Source organism: Nerophis ophidion, linkage group LG01 (genome assembly GCF_033978795.1).
Source record: "Nerophis ophidion isolate RoL-2023_Sa linkage group LG01, RoL_Noph_v1.0, whole genome shotgun sequence".
NCBI classification, from domain to species: Eukaryota; Metazoa; Chordata; class Actinopteri; order Syngnathiformes; family Syngnathidae; genus Nerophis; species Nerophis ophidion.
In genome coordinates, this window is record NC_084611.1 from 27,692,461 (window position 1) to 27,705,322 (window position 12,862).

A 12,862-nucleotide genomic window follows, 5' to 3' on the forward strand; every position below is an offset into this window, starting at 1 on the left:
ATGGCGGGGAATGTTTTTGTAGGGGGGAAGAAATTTGGCGTGACAGCGCCCCCACACTTGCGACGTCATCGTCTGCGACTTCCGGTAAAGGCGAGGCTTTTTCAGGAATTCCCAAAAGTGGCGAACTTTATCGTCGATGTTCTCTACTAAATCCTTTCAGCAAAAATATGGCAATGTCGCGAAATGATCAAGTATGACACGTAGAATGGACCTGTTATTCCCGTTTAAATAAGCAAATCTGATTTCAGTAGGCCTTTAAAATGTAGTGTACCTCTCCGTAATTGAATTAGGCTTTGGCGGGAAGGGGAGGAGGGAGGAAATGAGGAGGAGGAGGGGCGGGGCTAGTGTGGGAGCAACATGGACTTGGGCGTGGTTAAATCGTGTCGAAGCCCCGCCCACTTCGATGAAGCCTGGCCAATGGGTGCCCGGCGAGAGCAAAGTCATTCTCTCAGTCAGCGTCCGGAGCTTCTTGACGCGCGTCGCTCTCTCCGGAGGCTCCTTTAACACACACTCTCTTTTTTTTTTTTTTTTTTTCTACACATTTTTAAACACCATCAAGAAGAATCTTGTATGACGCATTTGTTTGGCTTTCCGAACGGCGCATCACACATGAGGAGGACACGGCGGGGCGCCGACATAAACAAGTGTCTCCTCCGAGACGAGAGGACACCACGCGTCTTCTTCCTCCTCGCGGATTGATCCCCGTCCTCCCGTCAAGTGACTATGGCTTTAAAAAGTTCTGTGGATTTCTGACGCGGCGTCACGACACCGTCCCTTCTCCGGTGGTCTTTTTTTTTTTTTTTTTTTTTTTTTGTGTGTGCCTGTGTGTGACTGACTTGTCCCCCCCTTTGGCACCCAAGGGTGCGCTCGTCATCCACCTTGTTGACGCGCCCCTGCAGATCCACGCGAGGAGGGGAGGGGGACATCATATATCCCACGCTACGTTTGGAGCGGGTCAGAACTGAGCCGCGTCCCGATTTGAATGAGACGCCTCACCTGCTGCAGGCAAGCCGAGAAGACGGGAGACGAAGACGGAGGAAATACGTGGCCAACTTTCGCTGTAGTGATGCTGCAAGTGGAAATGATCCTCGCCGTCTGCCTGCTGCTGTGGATGTGTGTTTTTAGCCAGGAGCCCAGTTCCAAAGTGGTGGCGGACCGCTACGCCGTCTTCTGGAACCGGACCAACGCCAAGTAAGTACGCCCCGGCCACCGAGGCTCCTCCGCCCGCCTCGCTACGGCGCTGTGCACCGGTGATTAAGGCTCAATATCTGCAGGTTTGTGGCGTGGGAGGGTATGCACATGCCCGTTAAAGCGTGCGTATATTTGGGCATTTATTCCATTTAAAGCATGGGAATCGTACCATTATTAAGCTGTTAACACTATGTGTAACAATATGACTAATAATTCAATACAGACCTGTAAGACCTGCTGGTCACTCATTTTAATTTATGACTAAAGCAACTGTAAACTGCTTTCATTTAAAAAAAAAATGCATGGAACAATGTAACACTATTGTTATTCATTATTAAGAAAACAAGACACAATTCTTGTTAATTATTGTAAGTTTGGATCAACTTAGTATTTCCTCTTAGAAAGTCACAACTTTTATGTCTTAAAGTCTTAATATTGACTTCAAAGTCAATATTAAGAAAAAAAGATACAAAAGTCATGTTAATTATTGTAATTTTGAAGAAGAAAAAAAAGATACAAACGTCATGTTAATTATTGTAATTTTGGATCAAACTTAGTGTTTCCTCCTAAAAAGTCACAACTTTTAAGTCTTAAGTTTTAAATGTTAATATTGACCTCAAAGTCAATATTAAGAAAAAAGATACAAAAGTCATTTTAATTATTGTAATTTTGGATCAAACTTAGTATTTCCTCTTCAAAAGTCACAACTTTTAAGTCCTAAAGTCTTAATTTTTGAATGTTAATATTGACTTCAAAGTCAATATCAAGAAAAAAAATACAAAAGTCATGTTAATTCTTGTAATTTTGGATCAAACTTAGTATTTGTCTTCTTAAAAAGTCACAACTTTTAAGTCTTAAAGTCTTAATATTGAGTCTTAATATTGACTTCAAAGTCAGAAATTAAGGAAAAAAAGATACACAAGTCATGTTAATTATTGTAATTTTGGATCAAACTTAGTATTTCCTGTTAAAAAAGTCACAACTTTTAAGTCTTAAAGTCTTAATATTAAAGTGTTAATATTGACTTCAAAGTCAGAAATTAAGAAAAAAAAGATACACAAGTCATTTCCTCTTAAAAAGTCACAACTTTTAAGACTTAATTTTTAAATGTTAATATTGACTTCAAAGTCAATATCAAGAAAAAAGATACAAAAGTCATGTTAATTATTGTAATTTTGGATCAAAAGTAGTATTTCCTCTTAAAAAGTCACAACTTTTAAGTCTTAATTTTTAAATGTTAATATTGACTTCAAAGTCAATATTAAGAAAAAAGATACACAAGTCATGTTATTGTAATTTTGGATCAACTTAGTATTTTTTAAAAGTCACAACTTTTAAGTCTTAAAGTCTTAATATTGAGTCTTAATAATGAATTCAAAATCAATATCAGGACAAAAAATGATACTAAAGCCATGTTAATTATTGTAATTTTGGATCAAACTTAGTATTTCCTCTTAAAAAGTCACAACTTTTAAGTCCTAAAGTTTTAATATTTAAATGTTAATATTAACTTCTAAGTCAATATTAAGAAAAAAAAAGATACAAAAGTCATGTTAATTATTGTAATTTTGGATCAAACTTAGTATTTCCTCTTAAAAAGTCACAACTTTTAAGTCTTAATATTTAAGTGTTAATATTGACTTCAAAGTCAATATTGAGAAAAAAGATACAAAAGTCATGTTAATTATTGTAATTTTGGATCAAACCTAGTATAACCTCTTAAAAAGTCACAACTTTTATGTCCTAGTCTTACTATTGAGTCTTAATATTGACTTCAAAGTCAACATTAAGACAAAAAAAGATACAAAAGTCAAGTTAATTATTGTAATTTTGGATCAAACTTAGTATTTCCTCTTAAAAAGTCACAACTTTTAAGTCTTAATATTTAAGTGTTAATATTGACTTCAAAGTCAATATTGAGAAAAAAGATACAAAAGTCATGTTAATTATTGTAATTTTGGATCAAACCTAGTATAACCTCTTAAAAAGTCACAACTTTTATGTCCTAGTCTTACTATTGAGTCTTAATATTGACTTCAAAGTCAACATTAAGACAAAAAAAGATACAAAAGTCAAGTTAATTATTGTAATTTTGGATCAAACTTAGTATTTCCTCTTAAAAAGTCACAACTTTTAAGTCCTATAGTCTAATATTTAAGTGTTAATTTTGACTTCAAAGTCAATATTGAGAAAAAAAGATACAAAAGTCATGTTAATTATTGTAATTTTGGATCAAACTTAGTATTTCCTCTTAAAAAGTCACAACTTTTAAGTCTTAAAGTCTTAATATTTAAGTGTTAATATTGACGTCAAAGTCATATTAAGAAAAAAAGATACAAAACTCGTGTTCATTCTTGTAATTTTGGATCAAACTTAGTATTGCCTAGTGTTGTATTACATAGATAATACAACTTCAAAATAGGAATATATTTCCAAAACGCAAGTCATGGTATTTGTAATTCATATTCACAAAAAGCCTAAACATGTGTTTAAAAAAAACAAAAAAAAAACATATATTTTTTTACATCTTTTAAACAGTCCTTGTTCAAAACCACAAACTTCTTCTGACTCGTCACATTCCGAATTGTACACTGGGGATATATTAATGCATGCCTGCTTAGTAAAACTTCAAAATAAGAATATATTTCCCAGCTAAACGCAGTTTACAGTATTTGTAATTTATATTTACTAAAAGCCAAACATGTGTTTTTAAAAAAAGAAAAAAAAAACATATTTTTTTACAGCTTTTAAACAGTCCTTGTCCAAAACCACAAACTTCTTCCTCTGACTTATTACATTCAGAATTGTACACATTTTATCGACTGGTGACATATTCATGCATGCCTGCTCATATAGTTAACTCTTAAAGTCTCTCAGTTGCTTTGTTTGGTGTTGACAAAAAGGAAAAAATACTCCATATTTTTAATTTTTTTTTTTTTTTGGTAAGATACAATGACAACTTTTTTTTGTCAGGCGTTTTTTTATTTGCCTGTCTTTGGATGAACTGAGCAGTGTACTCTATTCCATTTTCACTCAACTTTTCAATGGACCATTTACTGTAAACTCCACTTAAAGTTTCAAGATTTGCCCAAGCAGTGAGTGTAGACCCGCTGATTGATATCTTAAAGACTGAAGCGACTTATTTTTTTGAGCTTTTCCCTCCCCAACGTAATTTTTTAACCTTGATCCCTGCCGTTGACAGACATCCTTTCGCTTGACTGTATTTTGTTTTCGCCTTCTTTCTTCACACCAAGATTTATTTTTTTTTTTTTGATTGTACTGGACGCTGGGTTAGCTTGATTTTTTCCAGATGGTGCCGACATGCTTCCCCACTGTCGGCTGATAAATTCAAGTAAAAGGCAGTAACATTGAGAGAATGGAGGGAAGACCCGATTTTGGTTCTTGTTTTGCTTCTTTTTGAGAGATGGTGACTAGCCTCAGGAAAGGAAACAGGTTTTTTTTTTTTTTTAGAAGTTGTTGTGTGGCCAATTCCAGTCGGTCCTTATACAATACGGTTGTTGACTCTCGTCCCCTGCAGGTATTTATAACTCCTCCCAACCCAACTCAGTCTGATAGGCAAACATTTGTGCACAAACAGTCAACGTCTATTCTGCTAATTTAATTATATTTATTTTCTACGTATTTATTATTTACCATGTTAAACACAGGTGGTAAATAAACTATACAGGAGCTTACACATGTGGAAAGAGTCGGATTGACTACGCTGTGCTTATTCCCACTCCTTTTCGGACATGTCGAATCGGGCTAGTGAAGTACTTTATTGTCACTGAAGTCCAGTCACGATGCAGGTTGTCCTAAATGAAGAGGCATGTGACTTTTAAAACAAACAAAAAAGTTGACATGATTTTCAGAGTTCGAGAAAAAAAAAGCCATTCGTTTTTCCGCCCGACCAAACCTCACAGTCTCTCCCGGCCGGGAAACGACTACTTTGAGGGAATTAATCACTCTGAATGTGTTTGGTTTGTCTCGAAATCTCTTTGCTTTCTGATTTATCGTGCCCAAGATGAACGTATCCCGTTTCTCGCGTGTCATATTTTGCTCCAACTTCATCACCAGAGAGAGATCCGTGCAATTTGTACACATTCATACTCCCAATGCGACCACAGCAGCAGCTTTTTTACAGTTTATGTGACAATACACCGATTCTATAGACTTTTACAACCGGATAAAGGGATCAAATGTTATAAATTCACGTGTATTATACAGTCACCCTGTCAACTTGACTCTTTATTTGTTGAAATTATTTTTCCAGTCCCGAATAAGCTCTATCAAACCCAACACGCTTTCCTATTATTTTCTTTCCCAAGTGGAAAAAGACAAAATCAGTCAGCTGAGACACGGAGGTAGAGTAGGATTAGATAAGCTCTACCTCTTCCTACTCCTTTTCAGACATGCGTCCAATAGATTTTCTTTACACCATTAAAATACCAAAACTAGACTCTAAAAGTGTCCGCAAGTTTAGATTCCTATGAGCGTCATGTGCAAGGGGGTTTCCGAGCCGGCTTCAATCCGTCTTTGTCTCGCAGTTTCACCAAGAGCAACTTCTTCATCAATCCATTCCTCAATCCGCGTGGCTTCTGTTTCCTGAGCCGGATAGACGAACCCGAAATGCACGTCCTGACAGGGTCCATTCAGTTTGAAATGTCTTCTAAATAAAGGGACATTTCTCTCAGGCGGTGTCTGCCCTCTGCGACGCAGCCGGCTGCTTTTCGCTCGTGAGTATTTATTCTAATGAGAGGACAGACTAGTGCCCTTTCTTCTCCCGACATGTCCCTCCTAAGCCGTCCTCCCCTGTCGCCCCCTTTTTTCTCGCTCTGTGTCTCCTTGTCCAGCACTGGAATACGAATGAATAATATTAGGTATTTTGGGAGTCCCTCTCTGCACTTGATAGTGAATTCTCAGAGGTCAGGGCGACTCTGAGAGGGCACGGGCGAGGAAGCAAAAAAAAAAAGTTTCAGACTCCTTGAAGGTTTTTATTTACAGCAGCCAGCGTGAATTACTCAAGGTGATTTCTGAGTTATGATGTCGTGTTTTATTGCACACTTGCCAGGAAAAGTTGCCGCCTAAGCGCTGTGTAGGAATGAATGCTTGCATAAATCTCTTATGTTAGTTTCCCTGTGTCCAACAGCACGCACGATAATTTTTTTTAATGTGGAGAACACACGTCATATCTTTTGTTTCTCAAAAAACCTTTTTACTTTATTGTAAGGATTCCACAGGCATTTTTCTGTGATGCGTTCATTGTAAAAAAACAGTGTAAATCAATGTAGCGAACGTGGCAAAATATGCATGCAAAAGGATTTGAAAAATTATCCGAAAGTTAGTAAACCTTACATAACAGCATGCAACCGTATGCAATTTTTTTTTTAATCATATTTTGTGTCATTTTTTTTAAGGAAATAAAGACATTTTTAAAAAACTGTGTAAATCAGTGTGGTGAAGTTGGCAAAATATGCACGCAAAAGGATTTATAAAAATTATACGAAAATAATTGCCATGGAATCGCCATGTTTTGTGTCTTAAATTTTAAGTTTGTAAACCTTACATAACAGCATGTAAACTATGTCAATAAAAGGTAAAGATTTGTGTTACATTCTTATATTCTTCATTTTTAGTTTCCCGTGTCCAATACGATAATTTTGTTTAATGCGGAGAACACAGTTTTATGCAGAACGTGTTCATATTTTGTTTTTCTCATGTAAATTTTAAGGAAACAATGGCATTTTTCTGTGATGCGTTCATTGTAAAAAAACAGTGTAAATCAGTGTGGTGAAGGTGGCAAAATATGCATGCAAAAGGATTTTAAAATTTCTACAAAAGTAGTTTCCACGGAATCGCCATCTTTTTGTGTCTTGAATTTGAAGTTAGTAAACAGTACATAACAGCATGTAAAATATGTCAATAAAAGGTAAAGATTTGTGTAACATTCTTATATTCTACATTTTTTGTTTCCCGTGTCCAGTACAATCATTTTGTTTAATGCGGAGAACACAGTTTTATGCAGAACGTGTTCATATTTTGTGTTTCTCATTTTATTTTAAGGAAATAATGGCATTTTTCTGTGATGCGTTCATTGTAAAAAACTGTGTAAATCAGTGTGGTGAAGGTGGCAAAATATGCATGTCAAGGGATTTAAAAAAATATACGAAAATATTTGCCATGGAATCGCCATTTTTTTTTCGGTCTAAAATTTGAAGTTAGTAATCCTCACATAACAGCATGTAAAATATGTCAATAAAAGGTAAAGATTTGTGTTACATTCTCATATTTTGCATTTTTAGTTTTCCGTGTCCAATTTTTTAAAATGCGGACAACACAAGTCACAGTTTTATGCAGAACGTGTTTATATTTTGTGTTTCTCATTTTATTTTAAGGAAATGTCATTTTTCTGTGATGCGTTCATTTTAAAAAACTGTGTAAATCAATGTGGTGAAGGTAACAAAATATGCATGCAAAAGGATTTAAAATATTCTACAAAAATATTTGCCATGGAATTGCCATTTTTTGTGTCTTAAACTTGAAGTTTGTAAACCTTACATCACAGTATGTAAAATATGTCAACATTCTTATATTCAAAATTTTTCCAATGTTTTTAAATAGCGAGGGTAGTAACGATTGATATATGTGGAACTGATTGGTCTTAAAATGTGTTTCTCCGCAAGAACCAGTGAACACTTTATTTATGTGTCAGGTACGCCCAGGTTGACCTACAATAGACGGAAGAATTTTGCTGTAAAAAATAAAAGCATATACTTTTAAAAAGAATAGTTAAAAATTGGTCTTAAATTTTTCCCAATAATGTTATTTTCAGCAATGTATTGACTCATAATTCCAAACAACCAGGTGCACAGACTTTAATTGTGCACCATGTGGTGGAAATGTGTGTTAAAGACAAAGCCAAGGGCAAGAAAACATGTACATGAGTTTTGGCACAAAGATTGAATTATTATTATTTTTTTTTTTATCTCCAACCAAAAATTTAAGTCATTTAGTGAACATTTCTGATTGCTGTAAAGCCAGACTGGTAAAATCACGGCACGATAACTTAAATATAAAGCCAACTTCAGATTGTTTTCTTTGTTTAAAAATAGAACAAGGACATTCTGAAAATCTTCAATTCATGATGTTGTTTTTTTTGTTTTGTTTACACTTTCATGTTGCGGTTAATAGTATTCTTTTATTTGTCATTATTTATACTTTCTGAATAAATGATGTGATAATGTTCATCAGTCAACTCATTGGTGTTCATTTTCAATCTATCAAGAATAAAAAAATATCCAAATCAAATTAAAATGTTATTCATGTAGTTTACATAAATAATTAACATGCACATGTGGTTTATTATTTATTACATAAGTACAATAATCTACAAAGATACAAAGAATCGCTATTGCGACATCTAGTGGGCACATTTAGAACAGCAGTTTTTTCGTTCAAAAATTTCGGCTCATTTTTATACTTAACAAACCCATTCCGTGGGCCGGATAAAACTTGTTCGCGGGCCTGATCCGGCACTCTGGCCGCACATTTGACACCAATACTGTAAACTTAGATGTTTTACACTTGTGCATAATATATTGTTAAACACACTGCATGACCTCAATTGTTGTCGTCTACAACCAAGCCACCATCTTTTTTTTAGCAGTAAACTTTACATTCCAAGCTTTGGTTATGAATGTTAATGCCGTTATTTTTGTTTAGTTTTGTTTCTGCATGCTTTTCATGTTTTGCTTGTGCGAGTGATTCAAGAGGTCATGCATAGTGCAGATAAAAGAGACAAGTCAACTCTCTCCTTTGGACTTCTTGTTACCTGTCACACACCGGTGGGCCGCGGATACTTGAATCTATAAAAGGGTTTATGATTCAGATCCTAAAAAGAAGTTGCCTTTGGCTATTATGGCTTAAGTGAGTGAAATTCTGACCATAACTTTATCTCTCCTGCGCTTTGCTGGGAGCCATTTTTTTCAACTACAATGTGCTCGCCGCCTGAAGACTGACTACTTCTCGCTAATGACCCCCTGCCTAGTCACTTTTTTCTGTAGGCTGCAGGACAGGCAGCCACTAAGCGAATGCGTTGAGCTGCGAGATCCAATAGTGGAGGCGACACGGTGAGCGAGACGGGCAGAAGTGTAAAAACAAAAAGCAGTGTTTGTACGGAGTAATTATGTAAATGAGAAATACTATTCTGGTTGAGGTTTAGGTGCCATGTTGTGTTTTCTCTGCATTGAACGCACTTTATATTAGGTTGCTTTTGGCTATTAAACAAGAGAATTAGGCAAGCAGGCAGACAGCGGCCAACATGCTCGGCTGAGCAGCTGCTTTTCGGGTGTGTGGCAGCAGAGGAGAGCGAGGACTTTTTGGCCGTGGCCCTCGTGGAACTGCTTCACTGCACACTGAAGAAACGCTACTGGTCAGGCGCTCGTCTGGGATGTGTAATCCTGCTCACGTAAAGGCAGTATTACTAAAACGATAAGATGCAATAATGCTTGTCATTTATCATGAACTTTTGTGGGTTACCTTCTGTAAGAATTCCTCTGAGGTTTTAGCACTAAGAATGACACAACAATGCTGTTAAGCAGGGGTCACCAAACTTTATATATATATATATATATATATATATATATAATATATATATATATATATATATATATATATGAATATATATATAACGGGCTATATGTATGTTTATATATATATATGTGTGTTTATGTATATATATATATATATATATATATATATATATATATATATATATATTTATGTATATATATATGTGTATATATTTATATATATATATATATGTATATGTATGTGTTTATATGTATATGTGTGTATATTATACATGTGTATATAAATATTAATATATATATATATATATATATATATATATACACACCTAAATATATATGTATATATACATGTATTCGTGTGTGTGTATATATACATATATATACACATTTATATGTGTGTGTGTGTGTATATATATATATATATATATATATATATGTGTATGTATATATGTGTGTATATTATATATGTGTGTGTATATATATATATATATATATATATATATACATATTTATATATTCATATATATATATATATATATATATATATATATACACATACATATGTATTCCTCGCGTACTAATTGACTTAAAGAGTGCACATGTCACATTATCAATGGTAAAATGCATTTTTAGACAAAATGATTTGCCTGAGTGGCTAGAAGATGGTAGAAAAATGGACTACAAAGGACAGATTAAAAAAAAAAACATTTTTAAAAACGAAACTTTTTTTTTTTTAACTTGGGACTTCCCGCGGGCCGGATTTTGGATGCTGGGTGGCCGTATCCGGCCCGCGGGCCGTAGTTAAGGGACCTCTGCTGTTAAGAGCCTTAACGCTGTTAACTTGCCTCCACTTTGACTGCGTATTCTCTCCGTCAGCCATGTTGTAGTTTTCAGCACTCCCATATTGAGTCTGTAAGTTCAAACTATATGCTGATTTGTATTAGACAATGGCAACAGCAGAGGATGCATGTGCATGTACGAGCCAGTCTGCCCCACAAGAAGAGCATAGAGAAAAAATGGTAGCTTATTGACTACAATGGCGGACTCACGCAAATCTCTTTGGATAAATCTCTAACATGTTTGGAGATATACGCTGGAATCACCAATGGGAAAACTGTCAAAATTGGTTGTTTTGAAAGAAGTATAGGAAGGTAGGATGTTTTATAAATCTCTCCGCTATACCCCCATGGGTTAATAACATTTTGGGGGGGACAATGCTGATCCCTAATATACAAAAGCAGGTACCAATGGGTAAGAAAAGTTGGTTTTGCATAATTGGTCTCAGGGAATTTTGCTTATTGTTCACAATCATTATGGAAGACATAACAATGGATACATTCTTTTTTTTTGCATTCTAAATATTGAATTGACTAATTAAAAGCCAATGGGAGCTCCACTGTTTCGCCCATTTATTATATGTTTTGGCTCTCATAGAGTCTGCAATGAGTAATAATCAGTGACAAAGAAGAAAAAATGCAAACGTGATGTGTTTTTTAAATCGATGTGCCTCATATTTCTCAAAATTGTTTTATTATAAATGTGCTTGTTACTACATTACATATATACTTACAATGTGTATATAAAACCCTAATGATTAAATGTTTTTATTTTTTTTATAAATGGCTGCAATGATAATGTCAGTGAGGGATTTCTAATCACTGCTGTGTTAGAATTGTTGTTAATGTTGATGCTGTTGTTGATATAATTCATTTTTGTTTGACTACTTTAGGATTGTTTTGTGTCATGTTTGGGTGTCCTCTCAATTGCTCTGTCGATTGCTATTCTGAATGTTACTGGGCCGGGATTAGAAATTGTATTATTGTTGTATTATTGTGTAATATTTTGTTGAATTGATTAATGAAGAAAATAAAAACATTAAAAAAAACCCTAATAGAGGTGTTTGGATTTTTTAAAGGGCTTTGTAGGCGGAATTGCGCAGCTCTCTTAGGGTCGATTGTAAGCAGACGTTTTGATCACATGTATGGAATATTTAAAATGCCAATATAAATAAATGATAAATGGGTTGTACTTGTATAGCGCTTTTCTACCTTCAAGGTACTCAAAGCGCTTTGACACTATTTCCACATTTACCCATTCACACACACATTCACACACTGATGGAGGGAGCTGCCATGCAAGGTGCTAACCAGCACCCATCAGGAGCAAGGGTGAAGTGTCTTGCTCAAGGACACAACGTATAAGAACACATCTGTTGTTATGTCTTCCATGATGATTGTAAACAATAGGCAACATTTTATAAATAGTGAATTTCCCCACATTCTTGTATTAGAGTTTATTTGAACATGCAGGTGTATTTAATATAATGTCTTCTGAGTGTCTATACCAGGCATTTAGAAACATTTTTTTAATGAACACTAATACAAAACCTCACAATTATGTCTGATTGAATGCTAAAAACGTTATGACAGACCGCCTTAAAAAACATAATGGAATTTAAATTTTTTCTATGAAGGATAAAACACTGAATATAGACAAAATATGAAGGTCACACCCCCTTTCGATCGACACATTTTACAATCAAGTGAAACGCAACAAAAATGCAATAAACTGTGAAATATGAACACAAAGGCTACAAAATAAACCCACCTACAATTTGATATATCAAATACATCACTAAGCTTTAGGACTTTGTTGTGAAAATCTCCTTCCGCGTCTGTGGAAACGCTCCCCACCCACACTGCTGTGGGTGCCTAGTCTGAGCTGCTGTGACTTACATTACCATAGTATCTAATTAGATGACCATAGTAACTAATTAGCTTACCATCGTAACTAATTAGATTGCCATAGTAACTGGTGTATCATCCATAAGCGCAGATTCCAACCATTGAAATACGTTGTATATTTCAAGAGTTACGGTCATTAGAAAACATCACTGCACATCATAATCGCAGCTACACTTTCCATCTTAAAGATCTAAAAAAATTATTTGGGAATGTCTGGCGGGCCAGATTGAAAAGCTCAACGGGCCGCATGTGGGCCCCGGGCCTTAATTTGCCCAGGTCTGGTCTATACACTACCCAGAACACAGGCTCGGTTTTCCCAGTTTTAAAAGCCCTTTC

General features: G+C 35.1%; 1 protein-coding gene across 2 annotated transcripts in view; it reads left to right on the forward strand.

Annotated features, from left to right (window-relative positions):
• The first annotated feature begins 500 nt into the window (after positions 1-500).
• Positions 501-12,862, forward strand: part of efna5b (ephrin-A5b) — a 270,599-nt gene continuing 258,237 nt past the window's right edge. For both annotated transcript variants that reach the window (XM_061900211.1, XM_061900220.1), the window contains exon 1: positions 501-1,191. In XM_061900211.1, the coding sequence (XP_061756195.1) occupies positions 983-1,191 (209 nt within the window). In that variant the 5' untranslated portion in view covers positions 501-982. The remainder of the gene's footprint in view (positions 1,192-12,862) is intronic.